The 27,682-nt window shown below is 37.7% G+C and overlaps 1 protein-coding gene across 5 annotated transcripts in view; it reads right to left on the bottom strand.

Annotated features, from left to right (window-relative positions):
• Nucleotides 1-27,682, bottom strand: part of NME7 (NME/NM23 family member 7) — a 249,687-nt gene that overhangs the window by 197,859 nt on the left and 24,146 nt on the right. For 4 of the 5 annotated variants that reach the window (XM_088845487.1, XM_088845489.1, XM_088845488.1 and 1 more), the window contains 2 exons: nucleotides 8,876-8,983; nucleotides 7,857-8,023 (listed from right to left, as the gene is read on the bottom strand). In XM_088845487.1, coding sequence (XP_088701613.1) covers nucleotides 7,857-8,023; nucleotides 8,876-8,983 — 275 coding nt within the window. Of the gene's footprint in view, nucleotides 1-7,856; nucleotides 8,024-8,875; nucleotides 8,984-21,677; nucleotides 21,698-27,682 lie in introns of those variants that run through there. The other variant, XM_088845491.1, reaches the window with a different exon arrangement.

Below are 27,682 nucleotides of genomic sequence, written 5' to 3'. Positions count from 1 at the left end.
TAGTAATTTGTTATGTCTTCAATAAAAGACTCAGAGGGAAAAAAACTGAAGAGGAAAAAACACCACCAACAAAAAAATGACCTGAAAAAAAATAAAAAAACAGGAAAGCAGTAAAATACTAGACATATGTACAAAAATACAAGTACAACATATGTAAATGTACATATACTAGTCTTCAGTTCAGTTTAGTTGAGTTGCTTAGTCGTGTCTGACTCTTTGTGACCCCATGGTCCCCAGCAAGCCAGGCCTCCCTGTCCATCCATAACCAACTCCCAGAATTTACCCAAACGCACGTCAATTGAGTCTGTGATATCATCCAACCATCTAATCTTCTGTCACCCCCTTCTCCTCCTGCCTTCGATCTTTCCCAGCATCACGGTCTTTTAAAATGAGTCATTTCTTCACATCAGGTGGCAAAGTATTGGAGTTTAAGCCTCAACATCAGTCCTTCCAATGAACACTCAGGACTGATTTCCTTTAGGATGGACTGGTTGGAATCTATTCAGTCCAAGGGACTCTCAAGAGTCTTCTCCAACACCACAGTTCAAAAGCATCAATTCTACAGCGATCAGCCTTCTTCACAGTCCAACTCTCACATCCATACATGACCACGGAAAAAGCCATAGCCTTGACTAGACGGAATTGACTTGACTTGTTGGCGAAGGAATGTCTCTGCTTTTTAATATACTATCAAGGTTGGTCATAACTTTCCTTCTGAGGAGTAAGCGTCTTTTAATTTCATGGCTGCAATCAGCATCTGCAGTGATTTTGGAGCCCAGAAATATAATCAGCCACTGTTTCCCTATTTGCCATGAAGTGATGGGACCAGATGCCATGATCTTAGTTTTCTGAATGTTGAGCTTTAAGCCAACTTTTCCACTCTCCTCCTTCACTTTCATCAAGAGGCTCTTTAGTTCTTCTTCACTTTCGGCCATAAGGGTGGTGTCATCTGCATATCTGAGGTTATTGATATTTCTCCCAGAAATCTTGATTCCTGATCTGCATACAGGTTTTTCAAGAGGTAGGTCAGGTGGTCTGGTATTCCCAACTGTTTCAGAATTTTCCACAGTTTATTGTGATCCACACAGTCAAAGGCTTTGGCATAGTCAATGAAGCAGAAATAGATGGTTTTCTGGAACTCTCTTGTTTTCTCCATGATCCAGCAGATGTTGGCAATTTGATCTCTGCTTCCTCTGCCTTTTCTAAAACCTGCTTGAACATCTGGAAGTTCACGGTTCACATATTGCTGAAGCCTGGCTTGCAGAATTTTGAGCATGACTTTACCAGCGTGTGAGATGAGTGCAAATGTGCCGTAGTTTGAGCATTCTTTGGCATTGCCTTTCTTTGGGATTGGAATGAAGACTGACCTTTTCCAGTCCTGTGGCCACTGCTGAGTTTTCCAAATTTGCTGGCATATTGAGTGCAGCACTTTCACAGCATCATCTTTCAGGATTTGAAATAGCTCAACTGGAATTCCATCACCTCCACTAGCTTTGTTTGTAGTGATGCTTTCTAAGGCCCACTTGACTTCACATTCCAGGATGTCTGGCTCTAGGTGAGTGATCACACCATCGTGATTATCTGGGTCATGAAGATCTTTTAATATAGTTCTTCTGTGTATTCTTGCCACCTCTTCTTAAAATCTTCTGCTTCTGTTAGGTCCATACCATTTCTGTCCTTTATTGTGCCCATCTTAGAATGAAATGTTCCCTTGGTCTCTCTAATTTTCTTGAAGAGATCTCTCGTTTTTCCCAATCTGTTGTTTTCCTCTATTTCTTTACACTGATCACTGAGGAAGGCTTTCTTATCTCTCCTTGCTATTCTTTTGAACTCTGCATTCAAATGGGTATATCTTTCCTTTTCTCCTTTGCTTTTCGCTTCTCTTCTTTTCTCAGCTATTTGTAAGGCCTCCTCAGACAGCCATTTTGCTTTTGTGCATTTCTTTTTCTTGGGGATGGTCTTGATCCCTGTCTCCTGTACAACGTCATGAACCTCTGTCCACAGTTCATCAGGCACTCTGTCTTACATACTAATCTTACCAGTGAAAATTTAGAGGGTTCAGACAGCACGTTTTTTTAAGGAGCGACACTCTGTTTATAAGAGATATATCTAAAATAGAACTTAACAAAGCTGAAAGTAATGTGATGATAAAAAGATATCAACAAAAAATATATTATCAGTCAAACCTACTCTTGAGAAAGACAGTTAAGGCTCTCCCTCCTCAGCTGTGGTCTCCTTCTATCTTCTAAGCCAACAATGGAGACAAGGTCCTTCTCACACTGGCATCACTCCGGTTCTCTGCAGCCAGTTAAGGTTCTCTGGTTTTATGGACTCCTGTGATTACACTGTGGCTATAGGGATGATCCAGAATAATTTCCCCATCTCAAGGCCTGTAATCCTAATCAAATGTACAATGACTCTTTGCCATGTAAGGTTGCTGGGCTGCACCCACAGGCCTGTAAGCCTTGTAGTTAGTTGCCAGGCCTCAAGACAGGAGAAAGAGCCAGAGAAACCAACAGAGATCTCAGTGGTTTAATGGATGAGAGGCATTTACATGCCTGAAGCAGGGTTCTGGAGCAACACCTCACCATGTGGGGCAGACAGTGGGCAGGATGCGGCAAAGCCCTGGCTACTCAGGGCAGAGGGAAGCTACCATTTACAGGGGGAACTGACATCAGGTGGCGTTCACCAGTTAGCAAGGGCTAATTAACCCTTATAATTAAGAGAACTGGATGGCCCTGTGACTGAAGCAGGCAGGAAGAAAATCTCAACCACTCCCAGAGGCGGCTTACAGTAGACAGCCTAAACCAGTACTTTACTTTGAATCACATCTGGCACCTACATCAGTGCTCCATCAGTTAAAAATCAGAAGGAGAATGAGACTAATTGAACCCAAGAGATGACAAGAAGACTGTATGATGTCTTTACGTCTGAAAAGTAAAACTATAAAGCATCAATTCATTGCTCAGTCACTCAGTCATGTCTGACTCTCTGCGGCCCCATGGACTGCAGCCTGCCAGGCTCCTCTGTCCATGAAATTTTCCAGGCAAGAATACTGGAACAGGTTACTATTTCCCACTCCAGGGGATCTTCCCGACCCAGGAATTGAACTCAAATCTCTTGGGTCTCCTGCATCGGCAGGCAGATTCTTTACCACTAGTGCCACAGGGTGGAGAAGGCAATGGCACCCCACTCCAGTACTCTTCCCTGGAAAATCCCATGGGCAGAGGAGCCTGGTAGGCTGCAGTCCATGGGGTCACGAAGAGTCGGACACGACTGAGTGACTTCACTTTCACTTTTCACTTTCATGCATTGGAGAAGGAAATGGCAACCCACTCCAGTGTTCTTGCCTGGAGAATCCCAGGGACGGCGGAGCCTGGTGGGCTGCCGTCTATGGGGCAGCACAGAGTCAGACACAACTGAAGCGACTTAGCAGCAGCAGCAGTGTCACAGGGAAGCCCACCGATTCATTTTTTACCATATAAAATGTAAATCAAATACTCTTTAAAAAAACAGAGAGAAAAAATTTTAAAAAGACAAAAATGGAAAGAAAACAATTTAAAAAATCAAATACTCTGACTCATTAACAACTAATAACATTTATCCAATTGATTTGAGGAGCTTTATAAAGGGAACAAATTGAAAATTAGCTAAGTGAGTAGATCTTTCATTATGTTCTCTTACAGCAAAAGAAAAATCAATGTAAAAAATAATAAGAGGGAGGGAGGGAAGTTTTGAAGGTGATAAATAAATTTACATCCTTGATTGTGGTAATGGTTTCACAGGTTTATACTTATCTCCAAACTCCAAAGTTGTGTTAAATATTTACAGCTTTATGTTTGTCCATTATACCTCAATACGGAGATTTTAAAAAAAGAGAATAGAAATGTGAATCAAATGTCAGATTTCTACAATTAAGAGGAATTTGAAAGCTGAGGCTAGTTTGTGAGCTAAATTGAATTATATAGAATAGAATTATCTTGATAAGTGCCTCAAAATTAACAGATAGGCACCACAGAGATCAGCTTTACTCCTCCCTCTCCAATAGGCTTTACTCCAGAAAGAAAGGAGTTGAGTATGATAAACATAATAGGGATGTAATTAGTTCATAAATTCTCCTTGACACTATATAAAACTGAAAGCTAGGCTAAGTTACAATTATTACATACAAGATATTTCCATGGGACCATGATAGACATGCATGTATTTCTCCATACGCCTACGTCTTTGGTCATTTAAATGAAACAATATATTTTTTATAAAACCTCTTTAATTCTGAAGAAGCTTATTTAAGTAACCCAAATGGCTGCTGGATTGAACCCACTTGCAGTTAGGAAAGAATCAGAAGACAAAATGGCAAAACAATTTCAGTCAGTAAAAATATAATACTGCACATATTTTAATTATATTTATAAAGCCCAAATATTTAAAATCTGCCTTCACATTATTCTACTCCTATTTTTAAATCAATCCATTCAATAATATTTACCAATATATTAATTAGAGGTTTAATTGAGAATGAGTTTTAAAGTCAAACACGACGAGATTTACTTGTTTCCCTTTCTTTGTAGCTGTGTGACAATGGCCAAGTTACTGAACTATTCTACAAAATCGAAACAACAACATTCACTGTAGAAAAATCAGACTTTATATATAATATATAATAATTGATGTAGATTTTACTTTGCTATATATACAATATATAATATATATAATAATTACTATAGATATGCTTCTGCTGCTAAGTCACTGAAGTCGTGTCTGACTCTGTGTGACCCCATAGATGGCAGCCCACCAGGCTCCCCCGTCCCTGGGATTCTGCAGGCAAGAACACTGGAGTGGGTTGCCATTTCCTTCTCCAATGTTGCAAGTGAAAAGAGAAAGTGAAGACGCTCAGTCATGTCCAACTCTTAGCGACCCCACGGACCACAGCCTACCAGGCTCCTCCATCAATGGGAGTTTCCAGGCAAGAGAACTGGAGAGGGTTGCCATTGCCTTCTCCATACTACAGATATAATAATTAATATACATTTGGAAATGGCAACCCACTCCAGTGTTCTTGCCTGGAGAATCCCAGGGACAGGAGAGCCTGGTGGGCTTCCGTCTATGGGGTCATACAGAGTCGGACACGACTGAAGTGACTTAGCAGCAGCAGCATAAGAACTGCTATAGATTTTACTTTGATTGGGTCATATATATATATATATAATTGCTATAGATTTTACTTTGATTGGGTCATATATATATGTATATATAATTGCTATAGATTTTACTTTGATTGGGTCATACTATTAACCCTGTCTCCCTCATTTACCTATTTTTGCTAGTTTAAATGAAAACTTGAAGTAGTCATGAACTGAGATGCCTACCACAGTGATTGGCATATAGCATGTGCTCAGGAACTTTAAGTTATAAATATTTATTTCTTGTAAATAAAGGAATTGTGGTTGATGCTTCCTTAAGCCCACAGAATTTTATTAGTAGATCTCATAATAATGAGATTCTTATTTGTCTAACATTCTTCTTTTTTTTTTTCCTCTTTCGAGTTATCCTGGGAATCTTTGGTTTTTCTTTTTTATGAATCATTCACCATCTCACTGATCCATCACCACCTGTGTACTAATACCACACTGAGCATCAAAGCACCTCCAGAATCATAAAGAGTTTTTAAAAAACCACAGAAAGAATATTACTATGAGGGGACTCAGATGTTAGGTAATCAGCAATTATTTGGGTGGCAAACCTCAAAAAATAGTTTGACAGATTTTTTTTTCCTGTAGAATTAAATAGTTTTTTTGAGTTTTTTATACAGATAGCCTTAACTCCCACCAGTGATCCCTATTCTTCATTACTGCAACAATGACTCCACAAATACAAAGAATCCCTCAAGTCAGCATAAGAGCACAGAATATAAGCCACAGAAACTAGAGCCTGGAAAGATGACCAAAGAATGAAAATTCCATTTCAAATACAGTTCAAGCTAGACTCAGAAAGCTGCAAACTCATAAATGCAGAAATTAAAAATTACAATGTCATTTTAGTAATGTTTTCTGGATAGCCTAATTTTCAGCTACAACTCCAACTTGTTCTGTCTCTCTTCTAAATCAAAACTGAGGAAAAGTCAGAATGACAAATGTAGCTTTGACAAACAATGAAGAGAGAAGACGAGAGAGACACCATGCTGTAGTTTCTCCACATCACAGGAGGAGCAACACACAATGGGAGGGAGAGGAGAAGGCAGGGAAGCAGCCAGCCAGAAGCTCTTCTCCAGACACAACTGTGTTCAAAGATGTATCGTTCATTCAGTCAATTTTGTGGGGCAGCTCCTGTGAATACTGCATTGCTTGAGGCACAATATAATGAACTTTTGGGAGGCAGTTGTGATCCCAAGATGGATTAAATTTCTTTGTATCACAATCTTTTTGTACATTTTTTTCTTTTTAAAATAAATATTGTCTTCAATTGATCAGTCAATATTTATCAGATATCTGTGAATAAAACTCAAAATTGGACAATTTATATTAAAAGCAGTCTTGTGGTGCTGGAGAAGACTCTTGCAGTTCTTGGACTGCAAGGAGATCAAACCAGTCCATCCTAAAGGAAATCAGTCCTGAATATTCATTGGAAGGACTGATGCTGAAGCTGAATCTCCAATACTTTGGCCACCTGATGTGAAGAACCAACTCACTGAAAAAGACCTGATGCTGGGAAAGATTGAGGGCAGGAGGAGAAGGGGGCAACAGAGGATGAGATGGCTGGATGGCATCACCGACTCAATGGACATGAGTTTGAGCAAACTCCAGGAGATAGTGAAGGACAAGGGAGCCTGGCATGCTGCAGCCCATGGGGTCGCAAAAAGTCAGACAAGACTTAGCGATTTAGTCAGCAAGACAAAAACATCTTTGTCAATTAGATCAATGGTCATCATTTGAAAATGGGGGGAATGACAAAAAGGAAAGAGTAGATAATAAATTTTAAACTGTTATTCAATGATTTGTTTACCTAACACAGATAAGGTGCTTGTAATGAGTGAGGAGATGTGCCAGGTGCCACAGGAGACAGAAATCTGAATTGAGACAGAAAGAAGACAACCATTTTGCAGGTTTTACTCATTCTCCTGTGATTAAATACTCCCATTCTTGATTCATACAGACACTGGACTTTAATCTTGCCTCTACTCTGCGATCTTCAGCAAGTTACCTAATGTCTCTAAGCCTCACCTTCTCCATCTACAGAGTGGAATTAACAATAATATTATTGAAGTGAAGTGAAGTTGCTCAGTCGTGTCCGACTCTTTGCGACCCCATGGACTGTAGCCTACCAGGCTCCTCTGTCCACGGGATTTTCCAGTCAATAGTACTGGAGTGGATCGCCATTTCCTTCTCCATAATAATATTATTAGCCTTTGTATTTAGGTTGTTGTGGGGCTTAAACAAATGATGCATAGAAATCATTTTAACACAATGTCTGATATAAAAACTGCTAACAGATATTAATACTTTTTTCTGAGTTTCCATTGAGCTTATGGCACTCACTACTTTTGCCCCATAAACCAAGACTTAAAGTCTTAGCTCCCAATTAGAAGAATGATGAGGGTGTATATAAAAGATTTGCAATTTTCCCTCCAGAAAGTAATCACAGTCTAAGACCATGGGTATCACTTTATTATCTAAGTGAGAAAAAAATTACAGAATCTGCTCCACAGAATTCTAAAAATGTCCTAACACTGAATTGGATCACTGAAAAATACTTATACTATAAAAAACACAGGCTAGAAACAAGAAATTCGAATTTGGTACCAAGACAGACAAAATGTTCTAAGAATTTTAAAAAAGATTACATAATAGTTTTCTTACTTTTCTTTCCTACTGCCCAGTTGACGAGCTGTGTATTGATCTCCATAGTCAAGCAGCACCAGTTGTCGAGAAAAGATGTTCACTTTGTTGCCTATAAATAAATCTTCCAGGTGAATGTCTTCATATTTTGTCCGCTTTAAAAAGGTGCGATGATTCTTTACATCATGCTGGAATAAAAAACAATACAATAAAACAAATCATTGTCAGCAGGGAAAGTTAACCTTATTATAAACTAGAAATAAAGTTATTAATTCTGCTTTATTAAACATAAGTTACATATTGTTTCATTTTTGCTACAAATACAAGTAATAATTTCTTTTATAACATCCATTTCCTAGCCTAATCCAGTAATAACATAAAAATTACAAATTTAATACTTTTAAACCCTGAATAGAAATTTTTGTTTATTTCCAAATCATGGTAGCAAATTAATGCCTCCAAGATGCCAAATTTCTCCTTTCTTGCCTACACAAAATCCCAATACCAGATAGGTCAGCCTGCAAAAGAGACTGTCAGGAAAGGGACACAAAGAAATAAGCAGGATCTCTTGGCTCAACCTTCTATAATCTGACTTTTTGTAGTGATAACAGCATTCAACAATGGTGACATTTATGACCGTGATAATTTTATCTACAACCACTTGACTATTGATTAATACAAAACATGAATAACCCTACTTCAGTTTTCTAACTGAAAAAACAATTTCTATTAAAAAAATAAAGGCACAAAGTATCTTCTTGTAATGGAATTATAATGCCAAAATTTTTTTTAATTTCCCAAATAAAAATAATGTATTTTATTTTTTTCTTTCAGGTTCGTTGAGATATGATTAATATATGAGTTTAAGGAGTATGGCATAATGATTTGACTCATATACATCATGAAGAGATGACCACAAAAATTCCATGAACATTCATCATCTCACATAGACACAACTAGAAAAAAAGGCAATCCTATTCCTCCCCCAATCCCACCTTTACTCCGTTTGCCAACTTTTAAGCAAAGAAAGGCTCATTTACCATTTCAACAGACCCATCCCCGGGGTAAAATAAAAGCTCATAACGTCGAAATAGTGAAGCATTTGGATCAAACCACTCCGCGATGAAAACGAATCTCTCACTATGATTCTGCAAAGAAAGAAGAATTTTAACAATAACATACAAAATATAAGCCCTCTTGTAAAAATCCTATGAATTCAAAGAATGACCAAATATTTGCAATGAACAAATCTGCTATTATAATACTTATTAATAATTGAATAATTCTGGTTTTCAACAATATGACAGCTATCAACACATCCTTAGAGATATTTCCTTCTAATTTCTTATTAAATATCCTTAGATATCTCAGAGTTGACTTATGAACTTAATACTTAACAGCCACCCAATCTTCCTCAGTAAACTGACACTTTTTTAGAACATGAGCTCCTTATCTGACAACAGTGATAATTCAGTACCTCTCCATAAAGTTCTAATTGTTCTAAGCTTAAGATTCCAGCAGTATTAGAATATTGTTGTCATTCAGATTATAGTAAGCATCTTTTCTCTCCTTAGTAATTTCACATGATAGTATCTTTTTATAGAAATAGTGGGAGAATGTGTTAGTCTAGGTCCCCAGAGAAGCAGACAAGATGCCAAGACAGGATTAAACATTCAAGAATCTTATTCCTGTAGGAGAAATTCTGTATGGAAATTCCTAACAGAGAAAATAGAGAGGCATCCAGGGAAAGCAGACAGATCACAATACAGAGTTGAAGGAGAGAGAGAAGCAAGGTTGGGGGAACCCTCCTGGATTGCTCTACAACCTAAGGAAGGTTCAGCAAGACATCAGGCAGTGCTCAAGCCAGATAGCCCTTAGAGAGTTCCCTGACTCCCGGGGATGGGTAGGCCTGTTTTAGTATCCCTGCTTCTCTCACCCAAGGGCTGGGAGACCCTGGAAAACAGGTCCTAACCACAAAAGCCTCAGTAGATTTCAGAGCACAGGAACTAAGGCCCTTTGGCCACTTAAGCTCCCTCTAGATAAAGATCTGTGAGGTATATACAATGAAACATAAGTCAAAGATGGCCCTCTTTCCTTGACTATTAGGCAGCATTTCCCATCACATGCTATAATAGCTTAGCCCCTAAAGGTCCTTCATCACAACAAGCAAATGAGGGCGTAAGGAAGAAAGGAATCTAAGGGTTTTCTTACTAAGTCTAGATTTAGCATCTGATTCTCTGGTTAGTGCATACAGATGGGTTTCTTTTACATTAATAATCCACTTATAAATTCTAATAATAGTATGTCTAGCTATATTTATGATCATATTCATAAGCCATAATAGAGGCACTTTTTAAGACACTATTTTATTTTTCCCACAATCATCCAAAAAGACACATTTAAATAATATGTAGTAGTCAAGAGAAACAAAAAGATAAATAAGAGATACACTATTATCTTAAGTCTTTCATTATTTTTCATATTAATCCTTATAAAACAGCATTTTATTTTTATTTTTTAATACGACTGCTTAAAATTCAGGTTTCATTGTGTATTCTAGTATTATTCAGTTCAGTTCAGTCGCTCAGTCGTGTCCGACTCTCTGCGACCCCATGAATCACAGCACGCCAGGCCTCCCTGTCCATCACCAACTCCCGGAGTTCACTCAAACTCATGTCCACAGAGTCGGTGATGCCATCCAGCCATCTCATTCTCGGTCGTCTTCTCCTCCCGCCCCCAACCCTTCCCAGCATCAGAGTCTTTTCCAGTGAGTCAACTCGTCGCATGAGGTGGCCAAAGTATTGCAATTTCAGCTTTAGCATCAGTCCTTCCAGTGAACACCCAGGATCGATCTCCCTTAGAATGGACTGGTTGGATCTCCTTGCGGTACAAGGGACTCTCATTTTAATACAAAATTTAAATAGTAGTAGTTTATCAAAAGCCTTACTATCTATATTAAAATATCCATTTGTTCAAAAGCATCAATGAAATATTGCCTTCATTAAAATAGGTAAAATTATGAAATTAAAGAAATGATGAGACATGTAATTGAAGGTGAGGCAAATGAAAAACCAATGAAACTTGGCAGTTCCATTTATCCAGGCAGCCTTAACCACAAAACCTGCCAATCACACTCTTGACACCAGACAGTAGAATTTTTCATGATTCATTATTCAGAAAACAGCTTTAATACAAAGAAAGTAAGCTGAGGAAGTACTGTTTCTAGCTAATAATGCAGCTTATGGCATATCACTGCTGCTTTCCAAGAACAACCAGAAAAGTGGGGTATTAAAAAAAAAAAAAAAAAGGATCTATCTGATGACATTGGAGAGCACCTAAGACAGCCAGATTTGATAATCTAAGATTTAGAAAGAAAGGAAGCTCACTAAGGTGAGCACAGTACTTTTTACGCTACTTTTACTGAGGACATGTGCTGAGACTCAAGTCAAGCTGGACAAGAGATGGAAAAGCCCAAGAAGCTGACAGAGGAAGGCTGTCTAGAGGCAGAGAAGCTAGCAGAGATTTTGACAAGGTCATGGGGATAAGTAGACAGATATTGGAATTTGAGCCTACCAAACCAGCCAAAACTGAAGGGGCAAAGATCCTAGAGAAAATGAAATCATAGAGAAGTGACCTCAAGCCTGTGTTTGTTCAACGGAGCTTTCAGTAGCCTTTCTGTTGTGTCTCCTGGAACATCACGCTCCAGGAGCAAGGGTAAACTAAAGGTAAACTAATACTGACAAAATTTGAAACAAGTTTTGTATTCAGGCAATGCTTAGCCCTTAATCATGCTGAAGTGATATTTCCTCCATTCTAGCTGCCTGAATCTCCAGAAATGGAAATACAGGTTTTCCTATGCAATGTCAAGCTTTCAAAGACAAACTACGAGATATACCAAAAAAGACAACCAACAGGAAAAAAGAGACAATAGAAAAAAATCCATGAATACCCTAGATATCAGACAAAATTTTCAAAATAAATATGAAAAATATATGTCAAGGTTAATAATTTCACCAAAGAACCAGAATCTACTTTTTTAATCAATCAGAAATTAAAGAATGAAAAGCAATTGCACACAGCATTCTATAACTAAGAAAATTACCCTTCAAAAGGTGAAGGTGAAAGACAGAAAATTTATTGCCACTGAAAATTCTGAAAGAAAATGGTTCAAGATGATTCAAGAAATAGAAGGACTAAAAAACAATAGAAATATAAATATGTGGGTAAATCTAAATAAATAATGCATATACAAAATTACAATAATGTCTTATGGTATGTAAAATAAGTACAACTTGAATGCAGGTCAATAAGAACATAAAGAGAGTGAAGGGAAGACAATATTCTTTAAATCATGTGAAGCAAAAAAAAGTATCTCCTACATCAGCTGCTCAATCTTTTCTCAAATTTCAATGAAGAGAATAAATCTTAAGATAATAGGCACAAAAACTGGAGACATTCTGTTCAATTTTTTACCCTCTGTTCTATTAGAATGACTTTTCTTCATCTCCTAGTGCTCAACAACAGGAAAACAAGTCTCAAAATATTTAGTAAATCAGTGCCATTCAAACTTTAAGACATTAATAATAACCATTATCATGACAATAACAATAATAATTTTTACAATACCTACTAAGTAGCAGGTTCTTTACATACATTATCTCTTTCCATTCTCATGACAATGTAGGTTGACAGAAATAGGGATACTACTTCATGGACAAGAATAGTAAAGCTCAGATAATTTGAACACTGGTCCAAGGTTACACAACAAAAAATGAGTAAGTCAGCACTCAAACTTTTGTCTGAAGACAAAACCCATATTTTGTCCCATTAAACTGCATCACCTACATAAAATGATACAAAAGCCAGTGTTAAAGGAAGTACTTGTTCACTGGGCCTAAACTAATGGTGAACTGAAATATTTAACTACTCCTCTATGTAAAGTTAAATAATTATATTTCAAGGTCAATTTTGTAACATTTAACAATCATGTAGGAGAAAGGGAATAGATTATTATAAAATAGGAGGAGGAAATCAAGTTGTTCCCTGTGACATCAAACATACTTAACAAAATATCTCATTTCAATTATATCCAAATTCCAGAATCTTAAGAAATCAAGTCAGTGAGGTGTGCCCTTACAAAATACCAAAAAAACCTTAAATATAGAACTACATTTTAAAACCCATATAACATTCGTATGGAAATGCAAGAGACCCAGCATAGTTAAAACAGTTTCAAAAATAAAAAACAAAGTTGGAAGACTCACATTTTCTATCTTCAAAACGCACTGCAAAGCTACAGTAATCAAGACAATATACTATAGGCATAAAATAGATACAGGTTAATCTAAGAGGAGAGAGTCCAGAAACAAGCTCATACATATCTGATCAACTGATTTTCATTAAGGGCACCAAGACCATTCAAATAGGGAAAGAGTAGTCTTTCAACTAATAGTGCAGGGACAACTGGATATCATAAGACCAAAAACATGACATTGTATCCCTACCTCACTCTATATAGAAAAATTAACTCAAAATGGATCACAGACTAAATACCAAGAGCTAAGCTAGAAAAACTGTTGGAAGGAAACATTTGTGACTTTGGGTTAGGCAATGGTTTCTTTGATAAGACACCAAAAGCACAAGTGATCAAAAAAACAGAACAGCAAAAACACAGATAATTTGGACTCTAAATCATCAAGGGAGCAAAATGACAAGCCACCAAACTGGAGAAAATACTCACAAATTATATATCTGATCAGGGAGGGTCTAGCATGTACCAAGAATTTTAACTACTCAATAATAAAAAGACAACCCAGTTCCAAAATGGACAAAGGATCTGAGTAGACATTTTCCCAAAGAAGATATCAGAAGATACACAAAGAGCCAATAAACCTATGAAAAGATGTTCAATACCACTAGCTATTAGGGAAAGGGAAATCAAAACTGCAATGAGATAGTACCTCACACACACCTAAATGGCTATAATAAGAAAAATATACAATAACAATTGTTGATGAGGATGTAGAGAAAATGAAACATATATTTTCCTGATAGAAATGTAAAATGATGCAGTTACTCTGAAAAACAATTTGGCAATTCCTCAAAATGTCTACCCGCAATGAGGGAGACCTGGGTTTGATCTCTGTGTTGGGAAGATCCCCTAGAAAAGGGCATGGCAACCCACTCCAGTATTCTTGCCTGGAGAATCCTCATGGACAGAGGAGCCTGGTAGACTACAGTCTGTGGGGTCTCAAAGAGTTGGACACAACTAAGCACAGCACAGCAGCAAAATGTTAAACACAGAGTTATATATGACCCAGCAATTCCACTCCTGGATACAAACCCAAGAGAAATGAAAATATAGTATACACCCATGCAAAACCTCTTGAAGTCTTGACATATACAGTTTCACAATAGCACCTACGTACAAAGAAAAAAATATATCATAATCTCTCAAAAAGTTAGCTCATTCCTTCACCTATAACTGATCTGCCTCAATGAGACTATTAAAAAACTATATATGAATAATGGAACTTCTATTATAGAAGAAGAAAGTAACAAGCAAGTACTGTTTCTTCTATGAAAAAAAAAAGGTTTATCATGCCAAGTAAAAATTATATCCAAATTTGATTTAACCTTAACCTTTGAAGTAGAAAATGGTTATTTCCTAGAGTCAAAAGATGTCTAGAGATGTGACAGTGATACATCTGGACTCGGCAGAGAGCAATGACACATGTGAGCATCCCATTCAGGCTGGCATTTCAACTAGTTGCCTCATTACACACACATACCCACACACACATGAGCACACACCCACAACCCACATACCTAAACACCTTACATTTTAAATTTTAAGAATTTTATTTTCAGCTAAGTAGAGCCAAATCTAGCAAAGAACTCAATTCCTTTTTTTCACTGGCTGAATACCATTGTGTTCAAACTCTTCATTTTATGGATAAAGAAACTGAGGCAAGCAAATATGTATCACACCCATAAAGTAACAGACCTAGTTGATGACTGAGCTAAAACTGGAACCTCCACTCACTATGACTCAGATATTTCCGTAATACTGGGCTTCCGGGGCCTACTCAAGAAGGAGAAACTAACACTTTAGTCACACACAGGGACACCTCCAGTTTTCTGTCAGATCTTTGGATGAGAATGTCACTGCCTGGATAATCACAGGGACAACAAAGATTTCCGTTTCTGTCAGAAATACCATCATGCAGAATATTTAAAAATTATGCTCTAGCACAGAAAGACTTTTCCTTAAAGATGACAAATCATTTTCCTTCTTCTGAACGTTTCAAATATAACTTATACATAATAAAACAGTTTTATTGTTTATACACAATAAAGCATTCAAGCACACTTTGTTCCAACTTTGTAAATAACCACCAAGGCGCCACCAAACTTTTCAAATGTTATAAGCAGATATCCACATAATGAGGTTCAGAACATGTGTGTGCTTGCTCTGTTGCTCAATTGCGTCCTCCTCTGTGACCCCATGGGCTGTACGTAGCCCGCCAGGCTCTTCTGTCCACGGTATTTCCCAGGCAAGAATACTGGAGTAGGTCCTTCTCCAGGGGACCTTCCCAACCCAGGGATCAAACCTGGGTTTATAAAAAATCAATGTAAACAACTATGTATCAGATATACAATACAAAAAAGATTGGGGAAACATAAAAAGTTTAAGATTTATTTTTCTTCTATTTCTTTGTATTTTATGAAAAAACATATTAAAAGCTTAAAAAAACTTTATATAAAAAGTACCAAAATATAAATTTTCTATAAAAATCTTCATTTAAAAGATGGAAAAAAATTTTTAAATATTTTACATTATAGAACTTTTAGTGAGCAGACAATTGGATACAGCATTTTTTATTTTATCTTAAACTTACCCCTCCTCTCCCCTTATATAACAGAAAGATAGATGCAGTTGGGAGAGGAAAGTTTTGAAGCAAAATGCATTCTTAAGTAGCAGTGGAATACAGAGAAAGTAGAAGAGGACAAATCCCCAATACAAAAGCATTACAGAAAGAGGTAGGAACAAGCCTAAAACCATGATTTCAGAACGAAGAAAAAGGAAAATCATTCAGATTTTTGTAAGAAAAGGCTAAGCAGAGTCATATGTGGAAGTTTCTATATATTATATTAAAATTTGGGTTTGACTTTCAGTTAATGTAAGCATTAGCCATAATAAAAACAAGTGGTGTGTTTAGAGTATGGTCCTGGAGTTAAACAATCTACAACTAACTAGCTCCTAACTTGGATATGCTCAGTCTCCAAATAAAGTTAATGTGAGCACATTTGTGAAAGGGTCTGCTACACAATGTGGAAAACTGAAAAGGTCTTTTGTTAGAGCCAAAACGCACTGCCTAATGTTCAACAGCAAACAAAACAATGAATTTTTTATACTGTCAATAAATCAGAATGATTAAAGATCAGAAGCAAATTAGCAAAATTAAAGATGAGAATTTCAGGATGAAATGATCACTTTTTAATCTCAGAGCATTACCAACATCTACAATTCTTAGAGGGCTTCCCTGGTGGCTCAGAGGTTAAAGCGTCTGCCTCCAATGCGGGAGACCCGAGTTCGATCCCTGGGTCGGGAAGATCCCCTGGAGAAGGAAACGGTAACCCACTCCAGTATTCTTGCCTGGAGAATCCCATGGACGGAGAAGCCTGGTAGGCTACAGTCCACGGGGTCGCATAGAGTCGGACACGACTGAGTGACGGAATGGAATGGAATGGAACAATTCTTAGAAGATTTAAAATTATAACTTAGATTTTAGGAGAAACTGACACAGCATTCTGCAAGTGAGCATTCACTTGAAGGGCTGTATGAGAATGTGTTCAATCTCATGTCTGCAGTTCAAACAGCATACTTCAGTATTCTTTTGAATTAATAAAATGCTTACAACTGTCAAAGTGACGTGCTTCAACCTATTTATATCTTTCTTTATACGACAAATATAGACAGTGTATTAAAAAGCAGAGACATCACTTTGGTGACAAAGTTCCATATAATCAAAACTACGATTTTTCCAATCATCATGTACAAATGTGAGAGTTGGACCATAAAGAAAACTGAGCACCAAATTGATGCTTTTGAACTGTGGTGTTGGAGAAGACTCCTGAGAGTCCTTTGGACTGCAAGGAGATCAAACCAGTCAATTCTAAAGGAAATCAACCCTGAATATTCATTGGAAAGACTGATGCTGAAGTTGAAGCTCCAATACTTTAGCCACCTAATGTGAAGAGCCAACTCATTGGAAAAGACCCTGAGGCTGGGAAAGACTGAAGGCAGGAGGAAAAGGGGGCAACAGAGAATGAGATGGTTGGATGGCATCACCGACTCAATGGACTCAACGAGTTTGACCGAACTCCTGGAGATACTGAAGGACAAGGAAGCCTGGCATGCTTCAGTCCATGGGGTCGCAAAGAGTCCGACACAACGTAACAACTAAACAACAAATATAAATTTACCACTATTTCAGCATAGGCCTCACTACTTACATGCTGAAAAGGATAAGGCAAGGCCACTACACCTTGTAATGTCATCTGATTTCCATCCATCAATTCATGCATTCAACAGATTGAGCACTTACCACCTTCTGTATACTATGCTAGGTACTTGGATATGACATGACAATGATGATTAGAAATAAACATCGACCTTGCCTTCATAGACCTTATTATCTAGCAGAGAATAGCCAATCAGTCACACAAATACTATTTTAACAAAAAAGAAGGAAAATAATCTATTGTGTTGCTCTTATTTATTTCTAAGAACTTAGAACTAGAACTCCTGGCTCTAAATTCACTATTCTACTACAACAACTCAGTTAAGTAGGTCATTTAATTTTTCTCTCATCTTACTCAAAACCCATTTTACACTGTTTATATAACTACTCATCAGAATGTGCTGTAAAGCACTTTACAACTTTTATTTTTAATTTCCCTTGACGGTATGCATTTTTTAAATGTTGAAAAATCTTAGATTATTTTTCTATTTTGTAACACCATCTAAAAAAGGAAAATGTCATTTTAAAATGCACCATATGAAAATTCCTGTCTATTCAAATTACATTCTGGAATGAATCATCTCCCAGTGCAGTCATTTTTTTAAAATAGTAGGATTATACCACATACATGCTGATTACTTAGGTAAGTTTCTTCCATTAATTTTGAAAACATTTTTCCTTCTCTCAATTCCTTTTTAAAAAATAGGTTATCAACAGTAGAAATAATAATGTTCTTTTATAAAACAGGTAAAATTTAAAAACCATATATATGTTGATTAAAGTATGGTAATGATTGAACTTGCAAAAATGCTGGAAGAAAGGACAAGATTAACATAGATGAGTTAGCCACATTCTGGTCTTTGTTATTACCTGAACGTTTTCCACCACCAAATTCAGGGATTCGAGCATTCTCTTCACTGCCCATATTCTCCTGTACTTACAGTTAGTTATGTCCTCATTATCGGGCTTTCCAGTGCAAAAGTACTTTCACATATTCCTAATGCACCTGCCTCTCTTTCTTTCACCTCCTTCCTTATCCACTGCAGATTCCTTGATTTGTCATTTCAGTCACACTCCTAACAGTTCTTTTCATTGCACCATTTGGCCAACTCAACTCTAGATGAAATTAACTACTGTGCTTTATTTGTGCTTGCAGTGGATTATACAACTTTGTAATTTATTAATACATTTAGGTCTATGATCCATTTTGAGTTAACTTTTGTGAAGGATATAAGCTTTGTGTCTAGTCATTCGTTTTGAATGGTATATACATCAAAGAGTGAGTGAGCATTCAGGCCTTCCTAAAAATTAGTCTTAATCAATGATAATATAAACATTTTCACATTGCATCAAACATACATTATTGAGTAGAATATAAAATTCACATAACTTGTAAGATTAAAATAGGTGATTTTAAGGAAATTTCAACCAATGTTGGAATTCCAGGTGATGTGACATTTGAAGGGCAACAGGGAGGCCTGGCATGCTGTGATTCATGGGGTCGCGGAGAGTCAGACACGACTGAGCGACTGAACTGAACCAAAGCCTTTGGAGGGGCTTCCCTGGTGGCTCAGTGGTAAAGGACCAGCCTCTCAAGTAGGAGGTATGGTTCAATCCCTGGGTCAGGAAGATCCCCCGGAGAAGAAAATGGCAACCCACTCCAGTATTCTGGACTGGAAAATCCCATGGACAGAGAAGCCTGGCGAGCTACAGGCCACAGGGTCTCAAAGAGTCAGACAGGACTTAGTGACTAAACAATAACTACAAGCCTTTGGAAAATCAAATTACACCACACCTCTCTGTCATTGCTTGAAGGAAGGCTCAGCCCTAAATGGATCTTGTGAAACTAACAATCTTTTTCATGCATATGTGCCTTTAAAATTCCTTTAGTTCAAGAGTAACTTTATTAAGCTTGTGCCAAAAATATAACTGTACTTTGGCCTCATACACTTCAATATTGGTGGTGGTGTTGGCTTAGTCACTAACTTATGTCTGACTCTTGCACCCCATAGACTGTAGCCCACCAGGCTCTTCTGTCCATGGGATTCGCCAGGCAGGAATACTGGAGTAGGTTGCCATTTCCTTCTCCAGGGGATCTTTCCCAACCAGGAATTGATCCCAGGTCTCCTGCATTGCAGGCAGATTCTTTACTGACTGAGCCATGAGGGAATCCCACACTTCAATATTACTGGTCAGAAAATATCATTCCAGAAAGATTGCCATTTGCAACAACATGGATGGACCTATTATACTAAGTGAAGTAAGTTAAACAAAGACAAATATTACTATATCACTAATCTGTGGAATCTAAAAAAATAATACAAATGCATCTATTTGCAAAACAGAAACATACAGACAAAGAAAACAAATGATTACCAAATGGGGAAGTGGGGGAGGGATAAATGAGAAGTAGGAGATTAACAGATATACATTACTATATATAAAAGAGATAAACAACAAGGATTTCCTATGTAACACAGGGAATAATCTCAATATCTTATAATAACCTATAATGGAAAATAATCTGAAAAATATATGTATGTACACACTCTTGACTGTACACCTGAAACTAACATAGTATTGTTATTGTAAATCTATTATACTTCAATTTAAAAAAAGAAACATTCCATTTCTGATGACACTATAGCAGTCAATCAACAAACACTGACTGGACCTGGCACTACCAGTATTGCTCAGTGCAGTGTTGTTGATCGTCTTTCAGCTGCTCAGTCATATCTGACTCTTTGCAACCTCATGGACTGCAGCATGCCAGCCTTCCGTGTCCTTCACCATCTCCCGGCGCTTGCTCAAACCCATGTCCATTGAGTCGGTGATGTCATCCAACCACCTCATCCTCTGTCATCCGTTTCTCTTCCTGCCTTCAACCTTTCCCAACATCAGTCTTTTTCAGTGAGTCGGCTCTTCACATCAGGTGGCCAAAGTACTGGAGTTTCAACTTCAGCATCAATCGTTCCAATGAATTTTCAGGGTTGATTTCCTTTAGGATTGACTGATTTTACTTTCTTGCAGTCCAAGGGACTCTCAGGAGTCTTCAACACTCTTGCTGGTAGTCTACAGCAAATGATGTGGCTCTGAGCTGTGTTGCTTGAAAAGAAAATCCAGGAAACTGTAGAGTTTTCTTTTGGGGTCAAATGGAGAACACTTCAGGATAGCTAAGAATACGGGATCTACAGTCAGATAGACCTGGGGTTGGTGACACAGATAAGATAAACCTCTGAGCCTCAGGTTCACTCCCTGCAACATGCTAATAGTAATAGTACTTTCCTTAGAGAGTAGTTGTGTGGATTAGATGACTAGTGTATATAAAGCCCTAGGATTTCTGTTACTTAGGTCTTAGAGCAGTGATGGTGGCTTGTTGGGACACCTGTGACTTGTGAGCTACACTGAACACAAGTGTTTCCTCACTGGCCTTTCTCTGATATTCAAGAAGGGGCTCCTCGAATTAGTGACACTGAAGCCTGCACAGGAGCAAAACCTAGTAAATAGTTTTTGAAAGGTCTTTGAAGAAGAAAAAAAAAAATCAGTGGGAAGGAAGAAGTTTTTGACAAAGAGAAAACTATGAATATGACTAAAATTTTATTATGAAAAGAATAGCTGCTGCTGCTGCTGCTAAGTCACTTCAGTTGTGTCCGACTCTGTGTGACCCCATAGACGGAAGCCCACCAGGCTCCCCCGTCCCTGGGATTGAACATATATAGCTATTTCTGCAATAAGTTCATTTTTTACAAAGGGCATGTAGCAAATCAGAGTCAGTACAAATTTTTGCCCTTTAAGGAGCTCAGACAAAGTTATGGCTCTGTTTTTATCAATACTAAATTGAGTACCAATTTTCTTCTTAAATTTTATGATGCCATCTGTTACACGTTAATCATTAGTATTATAACTCAAACTTCTCAAAGGAAAGGTACCACTGGAAGGAAAAAATCACAAATTACATGAATAAACACAAAATTACTGCTGCAATTTGTAGATGTAAAAACATAAACCATGTGATTTGGTTTGGCATGGAAACACTGAGATGATGGAAAATAATAAGAAAACATTCACATTCTATAGCTAGCATAATATAAAAAGTCATAATAGACATTATACTTACTAGCAAACTGTATGTTCAAAGGAGCAGGTATCATATCTTACCACTGAACTACTCTAAGATTCAAAATTAACTATGTGCCCAGTTACCAAGACCAAGAAGAAATCTAAGGAGCTACGTGAATGTCTGTGAAATAGGAGTAAAACCTGAAGAATCTCCCTCCAATTCCACAAAGCAAAGCAGAGATGTTCTATATCTTACTTAAAAGAGAGAAATAGGTACTTATAAGAAAGCATGCCAGTCCAAGGCTTCTCTGGTATCTAAAATAAAGCACAGAAAATTATTTTCAAATAAGTTATCTAAATCTGCATTTAATAGCTCAACAGTGAAATAAAATGTCTACTTAAAGCAACTTTTCACATAATTTTTTATTCCTGATAGCAATAAGCCTGGGACAAAGGCAGGCTTTCTTTCATTTGAAAATGAAAATCATACTCATTATCTGATCCCATATCAATTATAAATTCAGAAGAAACAAAATAAATAGAAATGTACTTCCCCCATACATAAGCACTTGGGTTTAGGAGTTCATGGGTATACGTGCATTTATGTGCATGTTAAGTGAAGATGAATATTTCTGAATAATATATGGTAATAATACAAAATTATCTTTACTGCTTTTTACAAATAAACTACAAGATTTCTGAAGAGCAGTTCTGATTATAAATTGCTCCACTGTGGTAGAGCTCCTTAACAAGTATGTTATTCTTCCAGGGACCCTTTCTTTATTCTCAAGGCCTCAAGGGGATACTGGAAAAATAAGGTATCAGCCCAGTAAATACCAATACAAATGTCACCACCTTTAAACATTTAAAATGTTTAAAGGAAGGAAGGAAGATGGTGCCATTATTGTATTGATTTTTTTTTAGGGTACCAACAATCGTTATCTTGCATAAATCAGGGGGATCCACTGTTTACATTTGATTACTTGTACTTATGACGCTTTTAGCGTTCTCTAAACTGTCACTATTTTAATTAACCTTTACAGATTTTATTTACCTTTCACAACAGTTAGAACCAAATACTGAGTCAAGCAGACTGGGGCAGGGGTGGGGAAGGGAGATAAACTAACAGTACATTAGGCACAGGTAATACACTCTCTTTTCCAGTGAGTCAACTCGTCGCATGAGGTGGCCAAAGTACTGCAGCTTCAGCTTTAGCATCAGTCCGATGCTGGGAAAGGTTGGGAGCAGGAGGAGAAGGGAACAACAGAGAATGAGATGGCTGGATGGCATCACTGACACTGTGGACATGAGTTTGAGTGAACTCCGGGAGTTGGTGATGGACAGGGAGGCCTGGCATGCTGTGATTCATGGGGTCGCGGAGAGTCGGACACGACTGAGCAACTGAACTGAACTGAACTGAATACACCCTCTCTGTTAATCCTCACCACAAACCTCCCCCCCACCCACCACCACCGCCGGCAACTTTGACCCATGAAAACAGACATTCAGAGAGGTTAATTGCCAGAGGTTATAGAGATCAAACTGCTAGTCAGAGCCAGTGCTGGAATTCAAAGGTTTGTCCAATGCCAAAAAATCAATGCTTATTTCCAGATATTGAAAGCACTGAATCAAGACATATTACAAAATCAGGAGTTCTGGATCAGCCAGAAGAGCAGCAGAGATGGGAGGCAGTGAGAAAGGTAGTCTGTCTACAAGGCACATCTGAACACAAAAGTGGGATTCAATAATAAATCAGAGGAGATGACTACAATGAGAACTCTGTTTGGCCTCAATCCAAGGAAAAACAGGAGCCATTCCAGAGTTACAGAAGGACTCTGTCAAGGTTACTGAGGCTTTCTCAAATGTTTCTGGCAGTTGCATTTAAGATGTGTTATAAGAAACCATGGAAAAGGAGTTACTTGAGGTCATCACAAGACTCCTAGGGAATGAAAATCAGTTCATGGAATAGAAAAACACAGAAGAGAAAATACTGCAGTGGCAAGAGTGACAGGATGTAGTGGTGTGGATTCAGAGACACAGAAGATGTTCGTCCGGAAATGTCTTTATTTCACCTCCCCTATTTTGAAGGGTACCTTTGCTAGTTATACAGTTCGATTGTGGAGAACTAACAGTTATTCAGGAATGCATCTTGAAGAACAATACTTTGGAATCTTCTACCCCAAAACAGTAATTGAGAAGACTATCCCAAGTAACTTCAGTTATTCAAAGAAGTGCATCTTTTAAAACTTAATGATATTATGTACCAAGCATCTACTATATGTCTGAAACACAGTACTGTACATCTAGTTTCTGCAATTGTGAAAGATGAGATTTTTAAAATGGCTGCTACTTACATATTTTACAATTACAGAACTGCAAAGGGTCATTGTCAAGAGAGAAATACTAACTGAGAATCATCGAAGAACAAAATAGTATATTGGGCACAGAGGATAGGAGTGGAAATGTTTACAAAGTTGAATAAATAAGACTGTTGAGTGAGTTTAGAGTCTAAATGAGAAAAACACAGTTATTAAAGTTATTTTTTAAAAATCATAGAAAATATATGTAATAGAGGAAAAATTACTTATTATTAAACAATATAATTTTTCCATATGTTTAAAATCTCATTACACTAGTGGCTTTCAAATTTTTGATTAGTACAGTAATAACTTCAGATTATGACCCAATACACACATATTAATACATGTAAATATGTTATTGATAAATGTCACAGAGTAATATTTGTCCTTACTATACACTGTGTATTTAAGATATTTTTCTTTTCTTTTTATTTTATTTAACTTTTATTTTATATTGGAGTATGACTGATTAATAATGCTGTGTTAGTTTTTGGGTGTACAGCAAAGTGATTCAGTTATACATATACAAACAGCCATTCTTTTTCAGTTTACTAAGCTATTTTTTTATTACAGTCTTTTTTTTAAACACATCAATGGAGCCCTACTAACTGATTTTATAACTTAACAGATATAGCCAAAAATCTTTGAAAAACATTGTATTGCCTCCCATGCTCCCTTTACATCCTCTCCTTTGCTTTCAGGCTCACCACCCTCAAAAAGACAGAAAAAGGGTTTTCCTTACTGAAACCAAGCAATATATCAGTCATTAAAATAAATGTACTGAATTGAAAACAGACTACAAAGGGGAAACAATCAAATATTCACACTGGCTACTGACCCATCCATGCACAGACAGAGTAGTAGCTCAAAATGAAGAGGAAATTGCAACTCGTGGTTCAGTAAGGTTATAAGTAATCAACCTATGATGCTATGGGGTCTGGGCTGCGTGCCACAAATAGTCAAACTGCTTAAAATTCTCACAGAAAGATGAAGCAAAAAAGAAGCAGTGTTTCTGAAATCAATTATCTGAAACAGAGTCCAATGAAAGAGCCATATAACACTTCGCTAGGTCTAAACAATTATATTCTAGCTAACAAGAATTACCACTTCTGCAGAACTAGTTTAACAGCTAAAGAAAAGAAAGAAAGTACTCAGTCATCTCAGACTCTCTGCAACCCTATGGACTGTAGCTCACCAGGATTCTCTGTCCATAGGGTTTTCCAGGTAAGAATATTGGAGTGGGTTGCCACTTCCTTCTCCAGGGGATCTTCCTGATCCAGGGATCCAACTTGGGTCTCCTGCATTGCAGCCAGACTCTTTACCCTTTGAGCCACCAGGGAATCCCCTTAAAAGCTAAACACCAAATTTAAAGTGTGCATTATTTAAATATTTATCTGTAAAAATTATTTGAACCTATGGATCATAACTCAATGCCACTTGAGTTATGGCAAGAAGAAGATAAAGAAGTTTTATCTTTTCCAGCAAGCAATGAAGTACTTGGCAATTTTTTTTTTTTAATGTATCAAATTTACTGCAAGTTTTGTTAGCATAGCTCTCATTACCTTTTCCCACTTGCCCAAGAATTGAGAGCGAACTTTTGGAGCTTCCCTCATTTCCCATGGCATCTCACAATTCAGTCATGGTCTATAAATCAATACAGGTTTAACAAAACATTCTCATTACTATTTTAAAAAATACTTTAGTCAGCTGTAAGGAATTAGGAAATTTTGGCTAAAGTTTTAAGATACTAGTTCTCTTCTTAACTGGACAGCAGTAAGCACCCTCTGTTGTATTTTGGTTTATTACTAGCAGAAACAGAAGGTACTAAGAGGTGGAAGGAATATACAGAAGAACTATACAAAAAAGATCTTCACGATCCAGATACTCACAATGGTGCGATCACTCACCTAGAGTCAGATATCCTGGAATATGAAGTCAAGTGGGTCTTAGGAAGCATCACTACGAACAAAGCTAGTGGAGGTGATGGAATTCCACTTGAGCTATTTCAAATCCTAAAAGGTGATGCCGTGAAAGTGCTGCACTCAATATGCCAGCAAATTTGGAAAACTCAGCAGTGGCCCCAGGCCTGGAAAAGGTCAGTTTTCATTCCAATCCCAAAGAAAGGCAATGCCAAAGAATGCTCAAACTACTGCACAAGTGCACTCATCTCACACACTAGCAAAGTAATGCTCAAAATTCCCCAAACCAGACTTCAACAGTTCATGAACCGTGAACTTCCAGATGTTCAAGCTGCATTTAGAAAAGGCAGAGGAACCAGAGATCAAATTGCCAACATCCGCTGGATCATTGAAAAGTCAAGAGAGTTCCAGAAAACCATTTATTTCTGCTTTATTGACTATGTCAAAGCCTTTGACTGTGCGGATCACAACAAACTATGGATAATTCTTAGAGATGGGAATACCAGGCCATCTGGCCTGCCTCTTGAAAAATCTGTATGCAGGTCAAGAAGTAACAGTTAGAACTAGACATGGAACAACAGACTGGTTCCAAATAGGAAAAGGAGTATGTCAAGGCTGCATATTGTCACCCTGCTTATTTAACTTATATGCAGAGTACATCATGAGGAACGCTGGGCTGGAAGAAGCACAAGCTGGAATCAAGATTGCTGGGAGAAATATCAATAACCTCAGATATGCAGATGACACCACCCTTATGGCCGAAAGTGAAGAAGAACTAAAGAGCCTCTTGATGAAAGTGAAAGAAGAGAGTGAAAAAGTTGGCTTAAAGCTCAACATTCAGAAAACGAAGATCATGGGATCTGGTCCCATCCCTTCATGGCAAATAGATGGGGAACAGTGGAAACAGTGGCTGACTTTATTTTTCTGGGCTCCAAAATCACTGCAGATGCTGATTGCAGCCATGAAATTAAAAGACGCTTACTCCTTGGAAGGAAAGTAATGAGCAAGCTAGATAGCATATTAAAAAGCAAAGACGTTACTTTGTCCACAGAGGTCCGTCGAGTCAAGGCTATGGTTTTTCCCGTGGTCATGTATGGATGTGAGAGTTGGACTGTGAAGAAAGCTGAGCGCCGAAGAATTGATGCTTTTGAACTGTGGAGTTGGAGAAGATTCTTGAGAGTCCCTTGGACTGCAAGGAGATCCAACCAGTCCATTCTAAAGGAGATGAGTCCTGGGTGTTCACTGGAAGGACTGATGCTAAAGCTGAAACTCCAATACTTTGGCCACCTGATGCGAAGAGCTGACTCATTTGAAAAGACCCTGATGCTGGGAAAGACTGAGGGCAGGAGGAGAAGGGGACGACAGAGGATGAGATGGTTGGATGGCATCACCGACTTGATGGACATGGGTTTGGGTGGATTCTGGGAGTTGGTGATGGACAGGGAGGCCTGGTGTGCTGCGGTTCATGGGGTCGCAAAGAGTCGGACACAACTGAGCGACTGACCTGAACTGAACTGAAACTATCTTTAATTGAATCCTCTCTTTATTGAGTGAAATCTATTTTTTAAAAAAAAAGACAGAATAAGATCTGTCTCACAAAGATTTGCCAAAATAAAAGCCCACCCACTCAGGAAAATGGTGAGCCTTCTAATTAGCTATGCTCTGTAGTTACCAATGAAATACAGAATAGTAATTTCCTCTTCCTTTTAAGGAATCTCACAACCACCTATGCGAAGATGGATCAACAGCCAAGGACAAACTGTTATCTGAGTGGGGGAAGAATCAGGAAACTAGTTCTTACCCATCATCACATCCTAGGAAGAAGTGGCTGGCTCCTTCTGGATAATGAATATAGATAAGTACAGGCAGACTCTAAAATCTTAAGTAAATAATTGGCCCATTTAGTTTTTCTGGGACCAAAAAAGGATCACACTTTAAATTCTAAAGGTGAAGTAATTCAGTTTCTGAATGCTGAAATACAC

The sequence above is a fragment of the Moschus berezovskii genome, chromosome 17 (genome assembly GCF_049115385.1).
Source record: "Moschus berezovskii isolate FMDL1 chromosome 17, NW_MosBer_1.0, whole genome shotgun sequence".
In the NCBI taxonomy this organism is placed as follows: Eukaryota; Metazoa; Chordata; class Mammalia; order Artiodactyla; family Moschidae; genus Moschus; species Moschus berezovskii.
This window is presented reverse-complemented; position numbering and strand designations above follow the sequence as displayed.